This window comes from Styela clava, chromosome 7 (assembly GCF_964204865.1).
Source record: "Styela clava chromosome 7, kaStyClav1.hap1.2, whole genome shotgun sequence".
NCBI classification, from domain to species: domain Eukaryota; kingdom Metazoa; phylum Chordata; class Ascidiacea; order Stolidobranchia; family Styelidae; genus Styela; species Styela clava.
The window spans coordinates 12,458,930-12,485,526 of record NC_135256.1 but is presented as its reverse complement, the minus strand read 5'-3'; the positions used below and the strand labels follow the sequence as shown (position 1 = coordinate 12,485,526).

The window sequence follows — 26,597 nt, the reverse complement described above, 5'->3', positions numbered from 1 at the left end:
AGGCAGAATAGAGTTCATAGGCGAGATTCGTGCTTACAATACTTTATCCCCCTTTGAAATCATACAGTCAGTGGCTATAGTGCATGTATATTATGCATGAAGTGAAGCAACTTAAACGCATAGGCGAGACTAAGATATGATTACATTTGCCATGAACTTTGAACTTGGAGATCTTTAAAACAAAGACTTAAAAAGTGTTCGAGATACTAAAAACTTAAAACCATTTTCGATATAAATATATCGATGTAAATATGTTCTCGAAATACAGTAAACTTGAAATTTCTGAAAAACGACAAAATTAATATCTAAAAATAGACTTGATGGCCTATTTTTGGGCATTATGTAATATCTATCAACTTAAACTCAGAAAATTAAGGCAATGTTAAAGTATGATTAAATATGATCACTGCTAAATGTTTTCAAGTAGTTCTCAAAATACGTGATTTAAAATTATTGACCATCCACTAGATATCCAGTAAGGATTTCCATGTTCCGAATTATAAAAAACGCCGTGCAAAAAGGTCGTGTATCTGATTTCAAAATATATTCTATTGCTGATAGCGTAAACGTTAATCTATAGAGCGTAGGTTATCCTTGTTCTTGTGTTGTACAAATTAATATCAGCATGCCAGTTGGCATTGTGTCAGTTGCTCAACTGGATTAATAAGGAAATGTAATGATCAAAGGCATAGTTTCGAATTGTAATTCTATTTGTGTATTATGCAGTTTTTACTTGTGATTAGTGTATAGTTTGCTAGTTTTCGAAATTGCAAATTGTGATAATTAACACATAAAAGAGGTAGCCTGGCATCCATGATGATAGAGAGAAGTAGGATTGCAGAGGGAGGTTCCACATTAATGAGTATCTACAACTCGCTCGAATACACAACTTGTTAATCAGTGATTGACATTGACGTGCTTGTATCATATCATTGAATCATTGCTAGAAGTTTAACGGTTCGTTTTAAAAACTAACGCTTTGTACTGAATTATTTTTTGTGACAATTGTTTTGATGATCATCGTGCTGATTGTAGTAAGCCACGAGCGGAACAAAATCCTTTGGAGACACTATGGAAATGTTGTATTGAATGGTGGGATTCAGTCGGTTCGCACCGGTGCTATAGAACCCTCTCACGGAATTATATGAGATTAGCGAACCGGTTAGCATTACTGGTTACTGTCAATGACTTTTTGTAACAGAACCGGGTGAAAAATATGACTTTTGTGATGGAACCGGCTGACAAAAAAAATTGAATCCCACCACTGGTTGTATCTCTTGCATATTCATTGAAGAGGATAGCACGTCGCTATAATTACCCCCGGAACACGTTTTAAATGATTAATATTGCGCGAATTGAATCAAAGAGAAGTCCGAAAAAATCATTAACAGCCTGCGAGGTTTACGACAAACCTGAATTATAGGCAATGAAGATTCTTTTCGTCTAATATAGAATGTTTTTATATTATGTGTATTTTCGAACCTCGTTCATTTCTATGTAAATTTAAGTAAAGTTCAGATTGAATAGATCAAGGTTATTTTACCATTACCTAAGAAATTATCTAATTCTGGAATTTATAATAATCCGATATCAAGATCACCCGAAATGAAGTTAGTTAGTCTATTATTACAAGATTCAGTTAACGTCTTGAAAAATAGCCACCTGCAGCTCACTGAATTGTGTGATTGACTAACTACACTTATAAAAAATAAGTCGTATTATCACCGGATATTAGTTAAAGGTTTCAGCTACAGATTCACGTATGCACGCGTGCTGTGTTTCACATACATGATATATGGCGTCATAGCAAAAACCCGATTTGCAGCAAGAAAAGCTATTTTCCCTTTAACTTGATTATGAACGTCTCAATTTTGTGATGTTACTTATTCATTGAGTTGTAGATAAAATGTAATCCTTTATTGTGTTTATAGTTGATATAAAAAGGTATTATATTTCACGAGTTACAATTTTTAAATATTTGTTATCTGATTCGGGATTGAAATTATGAGTCCAAATGACAGTTAGATTAGGAGTATAATGCTTTTCCTGTTTTCAGTACGTCTTTGCGTAATTTCTCCACAAGAGTGTCAGGGTCACAAATATTTGTTGAACATTTAGAAAATTAATGTTGCTGGGTTCGAGTATGGGGCAAAATGAAAGTAAATCTTTAAACGTCACCTATTGACGACGAATACAAAAATCTAGTTTCCGCTATTTTCATTGTTATTATTTACTTACATACATATTGTCACCATGTCCACCGCGGCCTAGTGCAAAGTAATCATTTTTAAAACGTTTCGAATAAAAGAATTGATTTGGGCGTTCAGTATGGAATTATACGCGGTGGAGATAGGTTAAACACATTACAGTTTGGAACACATCTTCGAATGAGATTCATACTATAACCATAGTCACAGTGGTATTACAAAAAGTTAGTATTCGTTCCAACAACTTCACCGCTTTATCTAATTAAGACAAGTTCGACAATACGAATTTATCGCAATCGGATCCCAAATAGATATTCGAGAGGAATGGCAATAAAACTTTGATTCAAAGACGATGATTTGATTTGTAAGATGTTTGTTTTTTACAATTATGCTCAATCCTACTGATAACAAGTTTATTCCCACACTACAGGCAAATGTTGCAGCGCAATTATCAGTCGTTCATGTTCTGAAAATATAACAAATTTATGCACTGATCAAACCTGATGATTAATCGAGAAAATTGGCGAACAATCTAGTTATGTTTTTAGAAAAGTCAGTTTAAGCATATTACAGCTTTTTACAAAGCACTGTAAAAAATTCTTTTTGAAAAATGACACTGTTTGCATTTCAGAGTGTACCCTAATCTAACCTAACAAGTTGAGTATTTACTGCACAAATAGCAACATATGATTGGACTGACAGTTTTGCATAAACATATGCATCTATTTCTTTTTTCTCTCAACTGAACCGGACAAAGGAAAGACGACAACTCGGAAATATGAAGGACATATTGTTGGGTAAGACCCCCTTTCGAATTAAATAGTTACGTTTACTGTATTTTGTATACGTGAACTGAATAATAATGTATTTATTTCATTATTCCTTATTATTAGTCATGTGTATACAAACGAATTACCTAAACTTTTAGGCTTCTTGATTTTTATCTTGTTATTACCTATTACAGCTCTTTTCACGCGAGTGATGTTTGGTGCCCATGCACTTATTGCAATTTGGCGAGCTTACACCGAGTACAATGAAGTAACCATGTGGCTTTTATTGGTACCAGTTGGTGCGTTAATCCTGGAAACACTTTTTACAGTGGGTGCTAGAGGTGGCGAAGAATACAAATGGTAATTTATGTAATACTCGTGTTTTACTATGCTAATGATGGATATGAAAGCACAATATGCTTCAGGCTTCGCCGAAATGATATATGTTGCGTTTCAAAACAATTGCAACAAAAATAGTCGAAACAATAAATGTTTTTAGTAATTATTGTTAATTAAGTACATAAATTATTTAAAGTAACAGCGAATGCTTACTGTTATATGTTTGAACTTCAGGGTTAGTCCATGCGTAATTCTTTATCTTGCGAGTGTATTGCCGTCAGTCTGGTTTCTGGAAATGAAGAATTTCGACAGAAGACAATTCAGGCATATTTGTAATGATCTGCACTGGGGTTTAACGGTAAGAACATAATGAGAAACTAGAATGTGAAACTAATGCTACCTACAATAATCTCCAGATACATTATCTATACATACAAACAAAATGTGGTACGGTAGTTTATTCGATATAGCTATTTACTTACTTTTCAGAGCCTACCGGGTTGTCTCAAAGTATTCCGTTATGCAGAGGTTGATGATGTAAACTATGTCTTAAGCAATGTCACGTTAAGAAAAGCGGCATGCGAGATTGAGTATTCAAAAAAGCAAACGGCACAAGAAAATTTAACAGTAAGTATTCTTACTATTGTGTTGTTGCGTTGCGTTGTTGCTACCCTATACATTATTCGGTAGATCAAGCAAGAGTCTAACTTAGATGAGGTGCAAACCCGCCCCCTTATTGATCAGCTTCCGCCACTCGCAACAAAGCAAAAAAAAGTCGCAACAAGTAAAACTTTCCCGCCGTTTTTAGATTGTGACAACGACCATGCTGGCAGAAGTTACGACAAAAGAAGCACTTGAAGGCGCTGTTGGAAATGTCGTTCAAACACTAGACGAAGCCAAAAAAGTTGTAGACAGTTTGGTGAGAAGTTTGTACAATTTTTATACAAAATTGTTTAGTTTTAACACTACTTATCTCTTAAATTTTTGTGTTCAGCTGGAAAACATAAACTTTTTCAATGAACAAACATGGATTTTAGTTCTTCATCAACTTTTGCTGTTCTTTTTAATTGTCGGTCGATGGCTTCTTCCAACTGGGGAAGGAATATCTAAAGATCAGCTCTCTCAACTACTACTTGTATTCATTGGTGTGGGAGCTGATATATTGGAGTTTGTAACAGAAACAATAAAGGTATAAAACGTGTTGTTTTATCTTTTCCCCATATTTCCAAATCTTATTTTTCTATCCAAATGAAAATGAAATTTTCCTAGAGACAACAATAAATATGTTTGTTTTTTTCGCAGGAAATTGAAGTTCGATGTGACCGTACGTTGTTGATTGTAATTATGGCTTTCTGGTCTTGGAGTACATTGCAGTTTTCACTCGTACTAACAGCTACCAAGGTAAATAATTTCATATAGCTAGATAAGTATAGGACACTATCAAAATTGTTTTCTAATTCACCAAACATAAATTCACACAATAAATATGAGTAGCAAATAAAATATTGTGGAGAAATGTAAAATATGATAAGAACAGAAAACACACATTTCATTCAACATGAGCAAAAAATATTTAGGCACGCCGTACAAGAGCAGTTGGAATATATGAAGGAGAAGATGAAAATGATTCACCCGTTGTTGTCGTGGAAGAAGCAGACAGACCAAGTATGATAACAATTTGAAATTATATTTTGAAATTTTCCTACTGGTTTTCAAGCATGTTTAAACCATAATCACACTTTCATCACCCATCTTATTGTACAAATATAACTATTTTAAAGACCATGATTGGTCGGAATTACCACCATATTTTCATTTATATTTCAGTTTAAATTCACTCTAGTCTCTGGCATATGACTCGAAATTAAACTTAATTTTACCAATATTTGATTTCATTATTTACTAGGTGCTTGTGTGGCGTTTTTAAAGAACATGGAAGTATGGGGAATTTTTTCAACGCTCATACTTCAGGACGGACCGTTTTTAGGAACCCGACTTTACATAATGGTCGGCAGAGGAGTCGTGCATCAAATGATTGTATTTTTCACTACAAAAAACGCCTTAGTTGTTATTCTACAGCTGTACCGACTCTCTATCATCGCTTTCCACAAACCCAAAGAGGAAGAGGAAGATGAAGACGATCTTAACGTCACGGCACTCGGTGCTCTCCAGGGTGCAATGCTGGGAGGATTGAAATCTGGAGGAATAGACGCAAACGGTGCTAATTTGTTTGGTGCATCTTCGGAATTGGAAGAAAAAACCTTCGCTCCTACCGAAGTTTATGAAGTGAAAGAAACTACGACGCCAACTGATGACAAAGAAGAAGAAATTCAACTTAATGGAGTAAACGAAAACAATAGTAATATTCATCGCGGTATTGCCTTCGTCAAACTACCGGATGTGAAATACAATTGACTTTGCCTAAATAACTCAATTGAAATTTACCTCTACAATAATAATCAGAGGCAAAATTTCTTTATTTTCTTGAAGCATGCAGCTAAGCATTTTTATACGTATAATTCAAGATTTAAATTTGCTGATAAAAAGACTACGATGTAGGCTAAACCATCAAGTATCAAAAACTGCGAATCAGGCCGTTTCCGCAAAACCTCAATTTATCACATATACGACAATATTCCATATAGAGATGTACCGATGTATCGGTATCGGGTATCGGTATCGGCAATATCGGTCATTTTTTCGGTATCGGCCATGTATCGGTATCGGTTAAATCAAGGCCGATATTTCCGATATATTTATCTTTTTGATATGGTCCAGAATATTTTAAAAGATAAGTTGGAATACTACTTTTTAATTTATTTTTTGTCTGGAGAGATCGTGAGCTATGAGCCATACATGTCCCCACCCCCGCGAGAGAATAGGATTCACGTGTTTTTAGCTATTCATCAGCCAAACTAGCTCAACTAATTTGGCTATTTTCGCTGTCAAATTTTAATATTGACATTTTTAATATTACATAGTAATTATGAAGAAATATATCAACACAGCACATAACAAAAAGCAACTAGGCGCCCAGTTTCAAATCATACAGTGGAATTGGGGTCCTTATCAACGGCACATGGACTTTTGGCACGGGTATAAGTTCTGACTGTTTGTCGTCAAGTACGAGTGTCATTTAGTCCGTCGACATCGATAAACTAAATTCCGAAATTCAAAATATATGATAGCAATTGTAAAATATTTTATATTATAAAATAGTAAAGTGAAAAAACATCCTCGACGGTTATAGGTAGGCCTTCTTTTTGTCGGTGCTGATTGATATTCTTTCATTTTGGCTTTGACTTATTGCGTCGACGATTACGATTAGCCACGAAATAAAATATTTGTAAAATGCTTTTAATCTGAACGTAGGACGGCGGCGCTAGAATGTGTCGGTGATATTCGATATTCTTTTAAACACGAATAACGATATTCGAAGGTCGCGATATTCATATTAAGTTTAAATGGGACATCCGGGCATAATGAGTTTTCTAATTGAACACCGAGATTACTAGCGTTACTGTATAATGTATCTTAATCAGTTGAAGCAAACACCAAACATTAATTTCATATTATGTGATATATCTTTTTTTTCGATCTGAAATAATGTGTACTATGAACAACGCTCAAAGACCATTGTTTTAACCCGTCTGCCCTACACAGCACACCTAATTAAGTAATAATTACATAGTATCGGTATCGGAATATCGGTAATATCGGCCTTTTTGTAGTATCGGCGTATCGGTATCGGTATCGGCGTTTTTGGCTGGTATCGGATCGGTATCGGTATCGGCGACAAAAGTGGTATCGGTACATCTCTAATTCCATATTGATTTGTGCGATCGAAAAAGGGAACAGTGTTATTTAATTTGAAGAAAAAACACGTGACATAGAATTGTTGGATATTATAGATAAATATACCCTAACTTTACAATATATTATATGTGCTTACATACCTAGTTCTCGATTACAATTTCAAGTCATATATATTTTTTATAGTTGTACTGAAATGGCAAATGGAGTAAACAAGTACCGTAAGCATGTTATGGGATATCCGTGCTTTTGACGTCATATGCTCTTTTGTATGACGTCAAAATCTATCAAATTAGTAAAAAGTTTAACTTTGACAGGAAAATTTAAACATATGTTGAAATATCAAGGGATTTAGATCAAGTTTGACAAAATAGTTCGATCGTAGGATATTGTCTAAAATACTTTATAAATCATCTCATTGATTCAGTTACTATTTTTTTTAAGTAACACAAATAGAAATATATAAATAGGCATTGAGCCATTTTTTGTTGACTTTTCAAATATAAAATGTTTAATATTTCATTCCATGAAATTTCTCCCACCCATTTAGAAAGTTCCGGTGTTTCGGTTGTAACAATAAACCGAAGTTCCCACAACGGCTATTTTATACCATTTAAATCAAAATATTCTACTGTTAAAATATTTATGCTAAAGTAATACACACGTTAACCAGTTTACTGGTATGGCCGAGTATCATGAAATAGTTCTGCACAGTGAGTTTGGGCCAAGCAAGATAGGCTATATACACAACGCATACAAATCAGAAACTACCTGATATAGGAAATAATTGCTATTTTTAATTTATTCTCAATTATATATAATCAATGTTATGAATGTTAGGAAGGATTGCAACATCTTTACAGTGCTCGTCATAGTCTTATATGGAGATCCCCTTTTCTATTGAACTGTATCGTGCTTTTAACCTGTACTGTATGTACAGAAAATTTTCAAATGTTTATTTTTTCACCCTTGATTTTTGGCGCAGTATTAGGTATTATGGTCTTAATATGTTAAACAGATGACGCGAATTTGTGTTTTATATTTATTGTTTTTGAGATGTAAAATAAAGTACATTTTTCTTTTTATTTGAGTTTATTTATAAAAAACAAAATAGGACAATAATAATGCTAGTATGTAGTGAAAATGGTATTTTATTCGGTGACGAAGCTGTTCGGTTTGATTTACGTGATCAGTGCCAATAATGATGATTTCGTCAGGTTATTGGACACAAAATGCACAGATAAAACGTTTTGCTAAATTCTTGTCGTCGTTATTCATAATCATTGTTGAGGAAGTTGCTTTTCTCCGCAAGTAATGGGTCAATCGATTTAAAAATTCGGTATTGAAGATAGAAGGTGTCGCTATAAGGCTATTTTTATTCTAATTTTTTTTTTCAAATTTTGTGTAAGTGTAATGTAACCAGATATCTCTGTTTTATTTTTATTTGAGGGGTACACTTTTATATTCAATATTGCTCGACATTGCTTCTGCACCGATAGCCAACTTGGGTATATACTACGCGACAGGGACTCAGAATTAAAACCTGAACATTTGTGTCAACTTTATCTGTACCACTCATATGAAGAAGACTTTTACTTATATAATATAAAAGTATGTATACGAGAATTCGCACCAAGCAGTAAATCATGTTTTAACGGAGGCACATGATGATGTATTGTAAAGTATATATATATATATATATATATATATATATACGCTTACTAAAAAAGTGATGGCAATATGGAGTTTACGAAATTCTCTCAATTTCAAAACATTACTACAAAACTGGCAACTTTTGTAAGGAATACAGATTACGTTGGAAATTCAAATTTTTGAATCATTTTTAACCCGAACTGGATAATTTTTAACTTTTTATTTTAAAACGTGGCGGCGGTGTTTTGCTCAAATCTCAGTTTTTTTGCATTAGTGGCGGGAGCTTTCTACAAAAGATCCCAGAACTCACCTGCAACTGAACCTCTCATCGGGAAAGACCCTCGGCCGGACGTTATCCCAACTTATGAACCATAATACTTGTAATATAAAAACCTACGGGTCTTACATTATTCTTAATAGTGAACCCAATCACAAATTCTCGCCAAAGTTCAAAGGCAGATAATAATTGTATATCGGTGCAATGTATCCGTGAATAGCGAGGAATCAAATAAAATATTAGTTGTTGACTTATATATATGTATGAACCTGTCATTTTTCGAATATTTTTTTTGAAGAACAAAACCCGAAGAAATTAGATTGTAATTCTCCAATGGAAAAAGGTTATCTCAACAACCGATCTAACTCCGTTTGTGTTGCAGTGAGCACTTTCAGCCGAGCGTCAGGTCGCGAGGTCAATCGGCTTGAAAGGTTTTTGCGGTAACTCGAAACTGTCTCGATGTGTTTTAGGTATTGTAAAAACGTTCCCATTTGCGGCCAAGCGAGGCGCACTACCTCCAGCGAGTTGTTAGAACAAATATGCTCATTGAATACTCCCTGCCACATACACACTTCCACGGCAGCTGTTTTGATAACAATGGGTGCTATATTTATCAAAGGCCATTCTTTTAAAATTATAATACATCCAACAATACCAGGCACGTATTTAAACAAATGTTGATCATAAAACACCGGCACATTACTGAAAGATGAAATTGTAATGTTATATTGTTATGGGCAGATATTTTGTTAAGGTTTTGGAATAAAGAGCTCTTTTCGATTTTGTGATAGAAAAATCCAACAATGGAGTTTTGGCTCTCAATCTTATTATGTGTGTTTATTTGACTGCTGCTTGAGATTAGCAAAAATCTTAAATTATTTACTGATAAGAACATATATATATATATATCATATTTTTTTGTCTAACCTATCATTAATTGAACAAGATCAATCGAGTAAACATACTATTATCGTCAATATTGCTAGTTTTACGAATTCCTTAAAAGCAGAGAGTTGCGATTTTTTCTTTAATTGTTGAGTGTTCTTTCACTAAATAAGTGTGTTTATTTTAATGATTGTAATATAGTAGTTTGGTTATATATTTTTTAATTTAGCCGCTTGTTGTTGTATAGAAGCAGCAAACATGTCGACAATGCTACCTGGTGCTCGAACGTGAGTAAAATAGTATTGCTTTTATAGCATTGTCATCATGCTTTTATAAAATTTTGATACAGTGCAGCTTAGTTACAATACTATTATTATGAATATATACCGTTTTCTACTTCAAAATGAAAAACTAGATTAGACTTAGACAATTAGATGTTTACATAGTAGATGATGTGGACAAGCGCATCTGGCTTTAGAATTTGACTACAAAAAAGCTTACATCCTAATCAAAATTTGTGCTTCTAACTGTCAGCTATGCACAGAGTCAGCCCTTTAGACGAGTTTTTATAAAGCTTAAAATATTATTTTTATCATGCAAATTATTTTTAGGAATTGAATTTCAGTTGAAGATTTTGCTCTTTTGTAATACTTCAATGAACATAATAAAATTTCCATTAATGTTTCACATTCAATACAATGCGTTAATTTTATTACATGCACTGACGACAAAACTTACCTTACTTTAATACTGGCAAACATTGCAATTACAGTTCAACAGTTTGGTCAAAAAATGACCCCGTTATGAGAAAAAATCAAAGAACAGATCATTGGTCAAAGATGAAACATAAGGCGACAACTTTTACTGTGAAAATGCCAGAAGCCAGAGTTATTGCTAAACGTGAGTTTATAATCACATCCATTTTAACCATGTTATAAATGCATTGCAACTTCAAGACTCATGGAATAAAAAGGATGAATAGTTGTGAGAAAGCCATCAATTATTAATGCTTAAAAAATATTATTGAAGTCTGATTCCAAATTGATATTTGGCCCCTTTATAAATACGATATTGATGTTTTATAGTAAGATGGCCCGCACGATTTATTGCTTTTGTTGCAGGTGAACTTTCAATGTATTTTAGTATTTTTTTAAAAAATTGATAATATATTTATATACGTCTATTATGTATGATAAGAGTGCGGTATGATGAAACAAGCACGTTTTTGACACGTTATGTGAGAGCAAACAAAAGCGTAATATATCGATATTACAAATATTTGATTTATCATTTGTAACCAAGTAACAATTGATGAGATACAAAAAGCTCAACTCTGCTCAAGCAGTGATAGTGTATCACTCGAGCAGACATATTGTAAAACTAATAAATTACAATAAATTATTATAAAATGTATTTCCTTTAATCGGAAGTAAAACTATTTTTAATGAATAGGTCAAAAATTATATTTTTAATCAGGGTTTGAGATGAGAAAATTTCTAATTTCGATGCATCAGAAAACCGGTAAACATTTATAATACTACGTCTATTTATTTCTTGGCCTCAAAAAGGTTGAAAGGTTGAATTTCACTCTGAGATTATTATATCGATATATATTCAATCGACTTCAACCGCTCACTAAGTCACTACCATCCTGTTCCATTGTTATTTCTGTGGTCGTTAATTTGGTTCAGTACGATTTTATTTTCTAAACAGCATGTCAGAAAAAATAAACTGCGAAAAAGCAGGCATCTAGTTCTCATATACCGCCAAAACCATTCTGCGCCCTCTCTGGACCATGCACCTCCGAAATGGAGCCGCTGTTATGAAAAAAAAAGTTGCGAGAAATAAACGGATCAATTTTATTAGTATGTCATAAACCTTGTAACAGCATCGTTGCCAGTAGTTCACATATCATTAGATTGAATGAATTAAGGCAAGTCTGATATCAATTTTTATCACTCAAATAATGCCATGATTTTGTATTAATTGGTGACTTGGCGGATCACCTAAAAAACACGATGGGTCACTTTGTGAGTCGCGGGTCATTGGGTCGCCATCCCTTCCACTCAGCCTTGATTCCAGATTTACAATGCACCAATAATTATTTTTTGCTTTAAATGTGTATACAATGTGTATACAAACTGGAACTTTCAGGAGGGATAATATAAGTGAAATGCGATCCATCATAGTTAATATGCAGTCTGGAATAAATTTAATCGGCGGCCCTCTACACCTGTTTTGGGGTATACAACGTCGCGTGCGCATTGTAAATAATTATGTACATAAATAACTCTTGGAAATGCTACAACCCAGACCTATTGTCACAACTGGAGAAGCATAAAAGCGTTTAAAAGGTCGTTAATTGTTTGAACGCTCACCACGCCTATTTAATTGTCACCCATTATATTCCAATTTGAAACTCCTGTATCAAATTTCATTACAAGGGTCAAAAATTGTGTAATGATATCGTGTTGATAGCAGAATTGTTTCGACCTCCTGGATTGAGCATAAATTCCAAATATCTTATATGTTATGATATTACAACAGCTTTACACTTCTTAATTTAAAAAAAATCTAATAACCTGTAACGAAGTTTGCCGAAGTGATGTTATGCAGTTCCATAAATCGTGAGCGGACATTTAATCAGCGCTTAGGTCCGGGCCTTCATAATATTCGCTCTTATATAGAGTATAAGTGGAATTTTAGCAAATCAAACAGGATTGAAGATACATAAACATCTCCCTTCATTATACACGGTATTCATATCGCGGTTACAAGCATTTGCTATTACAGAGATTCCGCAAAACACGCAACAATTTCGAGTGACCGAAGATGGTTCAATTATCCCGCTTCGTGGATCTGCTTTTGAGCATAAAGTGGAAAGAAGCTTCAGTGAAGAGCGGCCTGGAAGGTGGTTACTTACTACTTGTGTTTCTCTATTTCTTACTAACTTTCTTCTTTCCGTCAACCCTTTCTGCATATTTTACTTTTTTCATTGCCTCATTAACTTATTCATTTCAGTAATACGTTAAAATTTTTCAGTTATCAGAGGTCACGGCCACGACGAAGAGTTTCGGTACCGAACATGCAACAATATCGAAACCCTTTTAACGATAGAGCAAGAGAAGGATTTCAATACTGGCCCATGACTCGACCGAGACCTACGTTATGTAAGTTTTATCTATCTGTTCGAGAATTCATTGTAAAATTCTCATCATCATGAGCCAGTTCAGAGACCCCGGCCCGCGGAGTAGTATAATCCGGCCCGCGACGCTCCATCGAATTATAGTAACAAAACAGCTGTTTAGGCGATTATATTCTTTGCGTGGCATAATTTATTTTGAGACACGTGTGGACTAAATTATATTATAACATAATGAGTATATAACTCACAATAACTTACGTTTAACGAGCCTATAAATTTATTATAGAAATATATAGACGTAGAAAATATTCAGGAAAGAAATAAATCTATATTCTGTTAGAGAGATGTATCAATGCCTGATTTCTATAATAAAAAGAATAATCTTTCGGTTTTAAATTTCTAAAAATATGTCCGGCCCGGCAATGACTTGCAACCCTTAATTTTGGCCCGCGAGCGACAAAAGGTTGCCGACCCCTGCAGAAAGCTATCTGCAGTCTAGAAACTAACGTTATTAATCTTACATTACATCCATTACAGATGGAAAATACGGAATGGGATGCTACAAATCTGTACTTGGACTCGGTGATGCTGTGAGAACGTGATACGCAAAATAAATGCAAAAATGTTACCAATCGGCGACAATCGTGTACATAATGTAAATATATTAGGTGGGCTAGAAATTGTTCAAATAATTTATGATACATTAACCAATATTGGCGGAAGTCTGTAAAATAACTTTCCTTTTCGAAATGCGTGTTTTATCACCTTAACTTTATACCAATATTCCAGCCCAGTGAATTCAGACGATTAAATGGTTGAAGTGCTACTTTTCTTACATTATCTTTTATCTCAATGTAGATTTTTCTAATACATGTCAAGAAGATTATCATACTGAAAAATGTATTTATATTTTTCTACTTATTTAAACACTATATCGGCCTAACTTGTTATCACTGCACTATCAAATTTTTGATATATATAGTTTTTCCTAGTGTCTTTATATAGCTTTTACTTTTACTCAATTTATCTATTTTTGTCTTTGTCGGACATTTTTTAATATTTCAGTGTTTTACAAAAATATATAAAAATTTTATCTGCATGGTAGTTTAATGATGTGATTTCATTCAAATATATTCCGAATTTCCCATTTTATATCGGCGGTACATAAGTGAAGAATAGTGGTGTTTTTGTTGTCAGTGAAATCCGGTACGATATTGTAGGCCACTGTTATGGACGTTATCACAATTTCACCTACCCTATATTCAGCACATTAGCAGTAGCTGTATTAATTTATATTTTGATATTTAAGAATGAAGATAAAAATTAAATAAAGCAGTGTGGAATACACATGTGATAATCACTTTTCAGTCAAACAACAAAATATTAGTCTGAAAGGGGAAGAAATCTTCCTTGGGAATTTTTTTTCTTCGTCCGTGCCGCCTGCTGGCGATTATGTCTGTTCGTCTTGGTGATTCCAACTAAATCTCTTCTTCACAATTACTGTTATCAATCACCAATTTCGAATCAGAATAATGATTCGTAGCAATGTATTTACCAATCGCTACATTACTAGAAATGTTCAAATCCGAAGTAGGCCTATGACTTTTTTCTTTTGGTAAGATGGCCACGCATTTAGAAATCCGATTGCAGGATCCGCTCTCACCATTAAGACTGCATTCACCATTATCAGTATGATGTTTCATGGAATGCTCGTCGCCTACTATTAGTACAACCCGTTCTTCCACTTTGGTTTGTAAAGCAGTATAGGACATTATAATTTTTCGGCGTCAGAGAATTTGTCGCCAACCATTCGAGATATTGTTCTTCTGTCGTGTTTGTGTGAATAAATGTGCCTATTTATTCTGCATGATCAGATATACTTAATAGTGGTAGACAGGTAGAGCATGTCTTACTTCTGCGCGAAGCAAAAACTTAAACACGTGTTTTTGATTTATGTACTGAAAATCGTATTATGTTTTATTATCAGAGCAATGTATATAATATTAAATTACTGTAGTTTGGCTATCCTTTCACGATGCGATCGCTAACATGGAAAGGGATGAAATGTTTTTATTAGGACCCGGTGATACATCACCCATGTGTGTTTCTTAGACCTTTTGCGATCGATCACACAATTTCAACTAGATATTGTTTGTACTAAGTTTTAGAGAAGTACACAACATTGGAGTCAATAAGTAAAAATAGGATGACGTGATTTACATGTATATATATAAATCGAAGAAAATAAATAATATTCGTTACATTTACATTACAGAAAATTTCATTTCTAAACTCGGAAAGGTGAATCAGAAATGCAGTATGCCAATTTAATCCTAAATAACCTGAATTAACTATCTCATATATTTTTCGGCTATAGTGGGAAATATAGACACCAACCGACTGGCCCATCCAATTCATATCAATATCGTAACTAGAACACGTACACTTGACACATCGGGTAAATATACTGCTTTTCTATGCCTCCATTGGTACATTTGGCGACAAGAGAATTTGTAATCCCCATTTTCAGCTTAGCATGCCTGTCCCCGAGTAAGTATGATATGTCGTGTAATTCAAGTAAATAAAAATCAACCAAGTAGCTCTGTATAATCATTATTTACTTTTCATACACAATCATAACCAATAGCCCCAATCATTGCTGTCTTTTATCAGTGAATAACCCAAATGTATTTTTACCACAAATATTAGCATACTTATTTAAGAATAATATAAATTTCCCGTCGCCCCTACGAAGTGACCTCAGCACCGCTTTGGGCCCGTGTTTTGCTCGCGGCGTCCTTCTGAGACGCTGAGAAGATCACCTGCCTATTTTCTGCCCTGTCATGCTGATTAGTGGTGCTTGGGAGGATTCATAGTAGGCATACAAATGTTATCTTATACCGTTATGAAATTACCATTATATTTGGATATATTAATAACCTGGTGATAAGATTACCATATTTTAAAATTCAAATACAGAACATATCAATGAAAATTATATTTAATGAAAGCGTTTCAGAATCCAATAAACTACGCATTAGAGGAAAGGGTATAAATTGAAAAACAATCGACAAAACAAAAAATGGCATGAAAAGATAATACTATACAAACTTTTAGTAATGAGACGGTTATTATGAAATGAAATTATTATACCAATTTTTCTAACCGATGTTTAGTGGAAAAACAGTAGTCAATCAAGAAAAAAAGCAAGTCTTGACGATTAAAAATTTTCAGAACAAAATATTCAGTGGTTTGAACATATACATGAAATGCTCATTAATAGCATCAGAGGACTACTCTGCGGCAAAAGTCTCAACTGCAATTTTTTTTCTATAATGCAAGCATTCTCAAAACAAATAGAAGAAAACAATAATTCTGAAGACATTATGCCACACAGAAAAAAATCACTTGTATACTGGCAACAGTATGAAAAAATATTACGGTACATAAATCTTTTTATGAGTTACCAACTAGGTAGGATTTAGCGTCCTAAGAGCACCATTATAAACAGATAAGTAAATAGTATAATGAACATCTGATTTAGTCCATCATCGATTATTAAAGAACAAACACTATGTAAAATAATATTGTAATTCTTCTTCTTCCTTATCTCTTGCATCTTTCTTTTTGCTTTCCTTCTGTTTTCTTTGAGGAGGTTCTGATCTGTATACCAATCTTTTACCACCCTGTAAGTTAATATTGCCACATGAATTCTGTTATGGTACCAACAAATAAGTATGCATAGAGAGGCACTCAAGAAGGGTATGGAGGTATCTAATTTTGTTCGCCTTTTTTACATCAAGTTGTGTGAAGGGGCTGAAATAGGCAAGGGGTATAGTCACTTAGCTAACACAGACAGTCCCTGAAGTCATAATAGAACTAAAATAACGAAAATCAGAATAAAATTATGGCCTAACCCCAACCTGGTACACACATCACAGGAGTACCCTTCGAGAAATACCTTAAACATTCAATAATAAGTAAGTTACTCTGTCCTCAATTTTCAAAGGGAAGAGCTCTACTAGGTATTTGGTATTCCTCACTCAACTATTGCTTGAAGGGTAAATCGTGTGAAATTATATAGTAATCTATCTCATCTAACAAAGCCATTGTAGGTCAAATTGCCTAAATATGGATCGGATAGAATTTACATATTTATCCCGCGGGAGAGGAAAACCATTAGGACGGCTTAACCATATGGCGAACCACAGCCTCTCGTCCGGTTACCATTCCATGTCGTGTATGGAATTAGTTAGTTATTTGTTTTCGGTAGCATAGACTTGGTGATGGAGGAAGCCGTAACTGACCAGCGGTTACGTGAACCACCCTACGGCGGCGAGAAGCCCAGCAATCCTCTCGCACATAACTAATACTGCATGGGATTCGAACCTGCAAACAAACCCACGCAGAGTAATCAAAATTTAGGAGTTTTTTAAATTTAACATTCCAGAAGTATCATGTTTGCTGCCTCAATTTTATGAGTTAAATTGAGTGGCAATAAACTACTGCCACAATCTAAATTTAGAAAGAATTTCAGAATCATACCTTCTTTTTAGGGTCAGCTTTTGCTCTTTCGAGTGCCTTTCTCACTCTTTCTTCTTGATGTGCACGCTGAGCTGCGAGTTTTTCTTCTCTCAGTCGCATCCTACGTTCTTTTTCCTTTGCTTTTTCCGCAGCCTCAACAAGTTCTGGTGGCATAATTTCAATACTTTCGAATAATTCTTCCAATTTGTTTTCAATTGTCGTTAGCATTTGTAATGTACTTATGTTTGCCTCATTTTCACCAATACATGCTCTAAACATGAAAACATTTCATTTTAACTAAGATTCAAAGTTAGAGCAATGACAGTTGAATGAATGAAGAATTGGGGAGAAATTTACAGAGTAAATTCTTGTCTCGTAACATGATAAAATACATTCATAATTGTCCAAAAGTAGCATCATAATAAAGAAGTACTTGACTTTTTTATTGATAATAAATACTGACATCAGTATTATTTAATTCAGTCCTGTTACTTTTTATGTCGCTTTTTCATGTCTTACGCTCCAAACAATGCCCACTACAAGTAGCCCTTGATATGAAACCATATTTGATGAGCTACTGTATTTGAAAGAACCAAAATCTTTCCATTTCAGCTTTGCTGATTCAATTTAATACACCCAGGGTGAGGTGGTGGGAATGGGATTTGAATCCAAAATTTGTAACCTCCGATGCCGTGCCGATACAGCCAAGTCTGCAGCTTTAACGGCGCTGTTTCAACTTTACTAATTTATGACTGTATGACATAATTAATTAGGGGAAGTGGCTACCTTCCTCTAACCCTTTTCTAATTGTTCACTAGTTTTGTTTGTTTCATTTACATGTACAAGCTTGTACTGTTATCTTATTATTCTTGTGCTGTGTTTTGGTCACTATTTCGTAATCAAGCAGAAACCTTTTTGAAAAGAATAACTTGCATGAGGTGCCTTGCATTATCATTTCATATTCTAGAATTAGCTTCATGTGCAGCCTTTCATGGACTTAATCCTTAAATTCAATGCCTAATAATGGTGCCATGTTTTATTGTTTGTGACAAACTTGTAGGAACTTATGTTTCGTTTTGATTTTGTTTCGAAAACAAAATTTCATTTCAATTTCGAAACACCAATGTTTCAAAAATGCCCAGCCCTACATGCAAGTGCACTGTTTTGTACATAAATTACTAATTTCTGGGAATTTAATGCTGATTTGCTGAATAGTGAATATTAGAACTCAGTGGTTTACTGCCCAGCGTTTTGTAATGTAGGGATTAATTTATATTTGTAATTCTTTCAAACATACTTGAACACTTCTTCAACTTTCCTATGAAGTTGTCTCAACATCTTTTCTTGGTCTTCAGCTTTAAATTCGCCATAAGAAAACATTTTTGATTTCAATTCCAAATCATCAGCTTTTTCTTCTTCTCTTTTAATAGTTGCTTTCAAAATACTGATCTGAGACTTCAATATCCCTGTTTCACGATCTCTGGAAGACGCAGAAAAAGAAATTAATAGAAACTCATGATTGAGTGAGATAAGAACGTCCAATCTATGGGTAGAATAACCATAAAAATAATAAAACTCTAACAATTTTTCTTTTGTGAGTTGAATTGTTTGTTTCAATTCTTCCATTGCCTCTTCTGTTTCTTGGCTGTTTGTGATCAATGATAAATTCTGTTCTTCTAGTTCTTGAAATATCGCAAGAAGTTGTTTAGGGTCAGCGAAATATAGATCAGGTTCCTGGATGATGAATACAAAAAATTTAGTTTATTAAGTTCTACAATTATTATAAATACACAGTATACAAATGATATGATTCAATAATCTCGAATACTCAGTAAGTATGCTGAGTTTGTGAATATGAAAAGTGGCAAAATCGGTATGCACTTTAACTGAAAATGGATCTAATTGAAATATATAGTAGGGGAACGTTAACATGATCTCAATGTACCTGCTGATGAATCATAAGTCATTTTATGAATGACTAAATTAAAATATTATGCTTTGTTTAAAAAATTGAAAAAAATGTTTCTGTTGTTCTGTAATTTCAGTACTTTTGAAAAATATGTAAAATACGATAACTTACGTCATCACTATCATCTTCTGAGAATGTTGCCTCAACAGATCGAATACTTTCAGAATCAGTTACACTCTTTGGAGTAGATAAATTCCTTGTACCTCGACTCACAGCAGATCCTCGTAAAATACTTCTTTTATGATGAGCAGAATCTCTAGATTGTCCACGACTTGAGCTACGACTTTCTGTGTCTCCTGTTTATATAAAGATATATTCAATGTCTACGCAAATTTCCTCCATGTTGGAGAATTGTCATTTATGTGTCACTTTGTTCCATTCATATTATAGATATAGGCCAAAATCAAATTTAATCGAAACATTAAAACATACTGTTTTTATATCAAATCAGTACTTCATATTAATAAGTTCAAATCCCATTCCCACTCTCTGACTCAAGGGTGTAATAAAATGCGCAGGCAATGCTAAGCCAGAAATCCTTTCAACATATATGATAATTCCTCACGTATTGTGAGATATCAGTGGTGCTTATACAAGGCCTTGAGTGAGAGATTTGAAAAGTATATAAAAAAAGAGGCCTCCTTTAGTAAATGTTGTTAATTTATCCATTTAATGCAAAATAAGCTACATACCTCTCTTCCTAGCAGAAGACATTTGGGAACGTCTTTCAATTGGAGTTGGATGATGCTGACTGGAAGATTGCTGTTAAATTGAGCAATTATAATGTATTAGTCTTAATCATATCTGATCATTTGAAGTTGGTCTAATATAACAGTACCCACTGGCCCACACAGACGGCATTCATATATCAATTCTTAGTCAAATCTTTATCAAATATAAAATGAACAAAAGCCTATACCCTTTATTCTACCCGGATTCTTAACCAAACATATCACTGAACCAAGAAACTTTGATTAACTGTTTAAATTGAACTGTCATTGCTATACTGTCAATTCATAAGATGAACGGAGCAAATAACAAGTAAACCTTTGGTATAATTACAAACCTCTTTCACTCTTGCTTTTCTTTTTTCGGTTTTGATGGCTGATTTCTCTTCCTTCCATTCATTCGGTGTCAATTTACTTAAAAAGTTTTTGTACAACATGTATTCCTGAAATATTATTATTATTATTATTGTAAATAGTGTATATTTATTTATTATCATAGTGATGTATCATCATTTATTTACATATTTTATATTTTGCATTTAATGTCTTAACGTTTCTAACATCCACTTTCACTAGATGCATTAGCATATCGTGCTACGAACACGCTTGCCATGGAACCTCTGATAAGACTGTATGTGTGGAACGATTTTTATATTGGGTGGTTCACTAACCACTGGTCGGTTACAATTTCTCTACCGTCAAGTCCATGGACCGGTAACCAGACAACAGACCATGGTTCACAAAATGATTAGTCGTTTTATCATCTTTCTTCGACGAAGGGATAAATATGAAAATCCCATCCTACTTCAAATATATTGTGATTATTTTATATGAAGCATTGCATGGTAAAAAATAACACTTTTGATTCAGTAAATTAAATATCATTGAAACTGTAGAGAGATGCTTTCAAAAAAATTGGAAAAGTCTACATCACCTGCAGCAATGATATATAATGTTTAATTATTGATGTCAGATTATACAAGTGCAATCTTATTAAAATTAAACATCCAATTAGCATAGGTTTGAACTGTTTAAAAAACCTTTAAAGTTTCTTCATGTTTTGATATTTCGCTTCTTATTGCCATCATCATTGCTGTGTTCTTCTTGATCTCTGCAACTTTTTCCAACTTGGCTTTCGTTTCTGATTCGGCACTAATAATGAATATCATTAATAAATTATTCAATTTAGGAACCTTTAATCCAGGTTGGTAATTGTTCAGTTCAGCAAAGCTTGGATTCTAAAAAACCTGGGTGAGGTGATGGCCGATGAGCTATATAAAATTAGGGGATAAGGACTACAAGTCAAAGCAAGCCTAGGTATAACTAAAGCTCTATAACAACAATTAGGCTAGTATGATAATGACTAGACCACAAATGCATGAATTTGATTGAATGTATCCCTAAAAACTTTGCCAAATACTTGTACTGGTGAATAACCTTCCATTCCTATTTTGGTTTTGTAAATGATTGAGCAAGAGCTATAACTGGACCCGATAAACCAACATTCCAGAATTCTATGTTATTCAACAATGAGCAATATAGAAATATATAGTGGATACAAAAACTCACACTTTTATGGCTTCTACTGAATTTCTGTCGTTTTCTTTCAAAAATTCATCGAACATAGCAGCGTCTTCTTCCAAAAATTTCTCAGCTCGTTCTAATTTTCGTTCTTCGGCAGCAGCTAGTTCTTCCAGCTTTCTCATTTCATCTCGTTTCACAGCAAGTGAATATTGAACAAGGAACATTTGCCGTTTTTTTGACACATAGTCTGCAAGGTCTTCTTTCTCCACATTGCGATCTGAGTGACATACATAATTGATAAATGAAATATTTGGAAGAAAAAAATTGTACATAATAAACCAAGACAGTCTTTAGATGCAAAGGGATGCTTAGTGGAGCAACAATTATTCATATTAAACTTGCATCTACACAATATTAACGAAAACATTTCCAATATAGGACAGCCTGTCAAATGTGAAGGGTAAAGCAAGTTAACTAATCAACATAACATTGAATATCATATCACTGAGTAATAAGTGATAAGGGTATATAATAGGCAAACCTACTCCAATTTTAGAATTTGTGATTTTACATTTAGCAGAATTTTTTGTTCCAAACTTAATACAATACTGCATTGCAATTTCCCAATATATCTTATTTAAATAAATCATATTTGATATGAATTTTCAACAATGATGTTATAATTATTCGAATTGAAAAATATAGTTTACAAATTGAAATCTGTCATTGAATATAATTTTTGAAAATTTCCAATTTTATTTCATAATGTGTTTCCAAAATTCTCTATTTTATTCCTTGATGACTTAATAAGAAATATATACTAAATTTCATTTATTAAGCTACATTATTAACATATAAATCATGTTTCAGCCAATACATGATGTAAAGATTGGTAGTTGGAGCACCACACTAAGTGTTAGAAACACTTTTGCCCTCACATCTTTGATTACCCAGTGCAGATTTGCGGGGGATATTAACAAACGGAAGGATTGCTGTACTCTTTGATGTTGTAGGGTGGTTCACATAACCACTGGTCACCTACAGCTTGCTCCATCCTCAAGTCTATGCATTCCAAACAAATAACTGGTTAACTATTCCCATATCCAACACAGACTGGTAAACAAAAAAAGAGGACATGGTTCACCATGTAATTAAACCATTTAATCGCTTTTCCCCTCTCCCATGATAAAAATGAAAATCCTATTCCTGTCTTATTCTAAATATTCTAGCACATTAATAATTAAGGGGTATTATTAATAATATGCTACTGTGCTATGTTTACCTCTTGTGACAGCTAATGTCCAACCAGGATCATCTTTGACACCCATTCCCTTTACAGCTTCCTCCAATGTTTCATCTTCATCCGTGCCGAGAACTCCTTTTCTCATTGCTGCTGTTTTAGCATTGACTCTCGAAGCATAAGTTGTCTTCTCATGAACTTTGAGTGAGCGTTGTTGATCTCTTTCCTAAAATTTTATTATCATATATAAAATTATATTATTTGAATGACAATTAGGATATATCTAAGATGATCTGTGGTACACGTTCCATAATGGATCCTATTCAACAGCTTTAAAATCGCTTGAAAGATACGAAAATTACATTATAACTTCACCTCTTTTTTCCTTTGTCTTTCTTTATCTCTCAGCATAAAGATATCCTGATCTGGAGGAACTTTGAAAGGATTTACATCAGGAGAATTTTCTATGACAGCAACAACAGATTTTGAAGACGACATTGATTTCGCAGATTGTGGAAACGTTACTCTGCCAGATTGCCTCGATATAACCCCTCCTGTCATTATAAATAAAATATAACATCACCTTTGGTGACAAAATTCTTATCATGAGTGGGAGTCAGCAAATAAGCGTTATCGATATATGTTTTTGTGGAAAAAACTCAACAGATAAAACTTGACAGTGTACACTAATATATTTTACAAATTCTGGTGATGTAAAACAGTGATGAGTAAGTCCCTAAACTATGAATCTAGTATCAATGATAAAATCTTCTGTGTCGGACTATGTGCTGTGTTTTTTTGCATTGCTAAACTGATATATTATATGTATAATGCATATTGTCACAATACGATCTCATCTCCCAATACCATCTGATGACAGAACGTAGGAAACGTGAAAGCGATTGAATAATAGGGGACTCCCCCTATAATCAGCTTGGCAATATCTTTTTATTAATATTTTTCTATAAATTTCCCTCTTGATAACTAATTCGGTATTCAATTTAGCAATCTTTGCAAAATTAATAATATGGTGTGGCAAAATATTATTTTCTATTTTTTATTTTGTTTGTATATTTTTCTTTTTACCTAGTAATATATCTTATGTTTCTTTTTTTCTCTTCTGATTTCATTTTGGCTGCGTGATTGTATGTGTGTGTGTGTGCGAGAGTGTTTTAATTAACTCAATACTTTTTTTTTCTGGGGGGGGGGGGGGTGAACCCGTAATGTTACCACTTCTTTTGACAACACCTTTCAATCTAAAAGCTGTACATTCTAAACCTTATATAAGGTTTTGTTCGCTTTTCTAATTCTGTAATCAGTTTTCTTTATTTTGTTTTTCTCAATTGTTTTATCCTTTTTTAAATTTTATGCTGATTATGGAATCAAAATAAACCCATTGTTATTATCATTACTAATGAAAATTCCCATTCAAAAAAAAAATTAATATTAGATTAGTAGGATATAACTTCTTATTATAACTTGAGATTAGTTAGTTTACAGGTTTAAAAATTCAACGACCATAGGCTTATTTTCACTCACTTGATGAGGCAGAATTTGGAGATGGTGCAGTTGACACTTCAGACATTTTGTTATCCTCCTTCTTTCTTTCTACGATAAATCACTCTTCATTGAACACTGAGTCTCGAGTTATCAGTGTAATTCAAAAATCCCAATTATAAGCTGTATATCTCAATGGAATACCGATAGAATGTGCTTTTCAGTCACAAATCTGTTTAGCAAATACGAGTGTAGTCAATTGCAAAATGCAAACATGGCAGTGATGCCTTTGGTAACCAATGGCGATATTATTGAGGTCGCCAGAGAGTCAATGATAGCGTTCTTATTCAATGGTTTCATGGGGCATAAAGGCCAAAAAAGCGAATTCAGGAACAAATGCACATGCCCTTATTTATATGTATATTTTTAACGTCACTAAATTGTACAAACATCAACATACTCACTCATAAATATAATCAACAATCACATTCCGACACTTAACGACGACGGGGTCGTTTTCGGCCGACTTTATTGCACCCCATAGTACGAACCAAGATAGCTAGAGAGAAAGCGGCAATTGTCCCGAAATCGCCTGTACCCGCCCCCTCGTTTGAGCCTATTTAGCGCCACAAAATGTTTTATATCTTGTGGTCAGTCATCATTTTTACATTGATGTCGGTTAAAATGTGGTGTCGGTAGCAGTGGTATTTCGTCGTCTTTTTTTGAGTATATATAAAGCTTTACCCATTTTTTACTTTCATTTGGTAAAAAGAGTTTAGCCTAACAATTTGTTGATCACTGCTGACGCCAGTTTTCCCAACTGTCACTAAATCGTCCCATCCGTCCAAGTTTTCCAGTTTAAGTTGTCTTCCATAAACCATGACACTTGAAATTAAAGAGCAGAAATGGGAAAATAATCTAATATGTTTTGAGTATGTGTAACTCTGTTATCGAAATTTATATATAGTGATGTTTAATTAGTTAAAAAATGTCTTTTCCTCTAAACCTGATGATATTTTGATCAAGTTTTGCTTCTGATATTGACTGGCTAAAGTAATGTGCAGGAATTTCTTCAAATTGTTTAATGGTAAAAGTAATTTATTTAAATAGTAAAAAATGGATGAGAAGGAGCTAGTTCGTTTGCCAGCGCCATGCCCACATCAGAAGTCCGAAGATGGGACAACGTCACGAAACAGCACATAATGGTGATTCGTCATTTTATGGTAGATTTTTATAACCGTAGCATGGGAGGCGTAGACTTGTTAGATGCGCTTATAGCCTACTATAGAATACGCATTCGGTCAAAAAGTACTAACTGAGGATCTTCTTCCACCTGGTTGATTTGGCTATTGTAAACAGCTGGATCTTATACAGAAGAGATTGTGAGTTCCTGGGAGTTGCGAGTAGCAAGCAGCGAGATCTTTTATCGTTTCGAAGTTCTGTGGCAGAATCTCTTTGCAAGCTTGGGAAAACATCGACTCCACTTAAGCGAGGGAGGCCATAGTCTACTACCCCACGACGAATCAGAAGCGCAGCTACTCCCCATCCCAACAATGAGGTTAGAACCGATGCCACTGGCCATTGGCCTGTGGTAGAAGCTAAGAGACAGCGATGTCGTTTCCCTGGGTGTGATAGCAAGCCGGTAATCAGATGTACCAAATGCGGAGTATATTTATGCTCAATCAAAGCCAAAAATTGCTTTGCGTGGTACCATGGCGTATATTAATGACCAACAGTACGCTCTACTGAACATTTTCTGTCATCCGGTTTCGTTTATTTTGAATTGAATTTGTTATATTTCCTTTTGTATCAGTCGCAATACGTATGAGTATTGACACAATAAATTCATCACGTGGACGAGTGTATCGATTTTGTGACAAAAAAAATAAACAAAAAAAGATAAACAAAAAAAAGGGTATATTCGTATTTTACGGCCTTGAATTAGCAAATAACCGACAATTTTTTTCTCTCAGCGTATCATAATTCCGGCATTAGTGGATAATGATGTTTTCCTTCCTTCCGTTCT

The 26,597-nt window shown here is 33.9% G+C and overlaps 3 protein-coding genes across 3 annotated transcripts; 2 read left to right on the top strand and 1 right to left on the bottom strand.

Moving 5' to 3' along the window:
* Positions 1 to 2,838: 2,838 nt before the first annotated feature.
* LOC120328004 (transmembrane protein 26-like) lies at positions 2,839 to 8,243 on the top strand. Its single transcript, XM_039394376.2, has 9 exons — positions 2,839 to 3,004; positions 3,172 to 3,337; positions 3,551 to 3,674; positions 3,806 to 3,943; positions 4,125 to 4,235; positions 4,311 to 4,505; positions 4,619 to 4,717; positions 4,894 to 4,981; positions 5,223 to 8,243. The coding sequence occupies exons 1-9, from the start codon at positions 2,986 to 2,988 to the stop codon at positions 5,729 to 5,731; spliced, it is 1,449 nt and encodes a 482-aa protein (XP_039250310.1). The 5' UTR covers positions 2,839 to 2,985; the 3' UTR covers positions 5,732 to 8,243.
* A 1,593-nt stretch (positions 8,244 to 9,836) lies between these two features.
* On the top strand, positions 9,837 to 14,469 carry LOC120328752 (uncharacterized). Its single transcript, XM_039395283.2, has 5 exons — positions 9,837 to 10,231; positions 10,717 to 10,844; positions 12,738 to 12,855; positions 12,987 to 13,114; positions 13,627 to 14,469. The coding sequence occupies exons 1-5, from the start codon at positions 10,203 to 10,205 to the stop codon at positions 13,689 to 13,691; spliced, it is 468 nt and encodes a 155-aa protein (XP_039251217.1). The 5' UTR covers positions 9,837 to 10,202; the 3' UTR covers positions 13,692 to 14,469.
* A 1,614-nt stretch (positions 14,470 to 16,083) lies between these two features.
* LOC120328218 (cilia- and flagella-associated protein 100-like) lies at positions 16,084 to 24,857 on the bottom strand. Its single transcript, XM_039394649.2, has 12 exons — positions 24,614 to 24,857; positions 23,450 to 23,628; positions 23,117 to 23,300; positions 21,880 to 22,111; positions 21,351 to 21,462; positions 20,649 to 20,753; positions 20,275 to 20,344; positions 19,694 to 19,878; positions 19,196 to 19,347; positions 18,911 to 19,093; positions 17,635 to 17,884; positions 16,084 to 16,775 (listed from the first exon to the last, which is right to left on the bottom strand). Exons 1-12 carry the CDS (start codon positions 24,657 to 24,659, stop codon positions 16,662 to 16,664), a joined length of 1,812 nt encoding a protein of 603 aa, XP_039250583.1. The 5' UTR covers positions 24,660 to 24,857; the 3' UTR covers positions 16,084 to 16,661.
* Positions 24,858 to 26,597: the final 1,740 nt, after the last annotated feature.

What these genes read in the sequence shown, in the direction of transcription:
- LOC120328004 (XM_039394376.2), top strand. An exon ending in CGGCACAAGAAAATTTAACA is followed by an intron (nt 3,944 to 4,124) that starts GTAAGTATTCTT and finishes CGCCGTTTTTAG; the next exon opens with ATTGTGACAACGACCATGCT. An exon ending in AAAAAGTTGTAGACAGTTTG is followed by an intron (nt 4,236 to 4,310) that starts GTGAGAAGTTTG and finishes TTTTGTGTTCAG; the next exon opens with CTGGAAAACATAAACTTTTT.
- LOC120328752 (XM_039395283.2), top strand. Translation starts at nt 10,203, where the DNA reads ATGTCGACAATGCTACCTGGTGCTCGAAC. An exon ending in ATGCTACCTGGTGCTCGAAC is followed by an intron (nt 10,232 to 10,716) that starts GTGAGTAAAATA and finishes TTGCAATTACAG; the next exon opens with TTCAACAGTTTGGTCAAAAA. An exon ending in AGCCAGAGTTATTGCTAAAC is followed by an intron (nt 10,845 to 12,737) that starts GTGAGTTTATAA and finishes TTGCTATTACAG; the next exon opens with AGATTCCGCAAAACACGCAA.
- LOC120328218 (XM_039394649.2), bottom strand. Translation starts at nt 24,659, where the DNA reads ATGTCTGAAGTGTCAACTGCACCATCTCCAAATTCTGCCTCATCAA. An exon ending in GACATTAGCTGTCACAAGAG is followed by an intron (nt 22,112 to 23,116) that starts GTAAACATAGCA and finishes TATGTCACTCAG; the next exon opens with ATCGCAATGTGGAGAAAGAA. An exon ending in AACATGAAGAAACTTTAAAG is followed by an intron (nt 20,754 to 21,350) that starts GTTTTTTAAACA and finishes ATAATATTTCAG; the next exon opens with GAATACATGTTGTACAAAAA.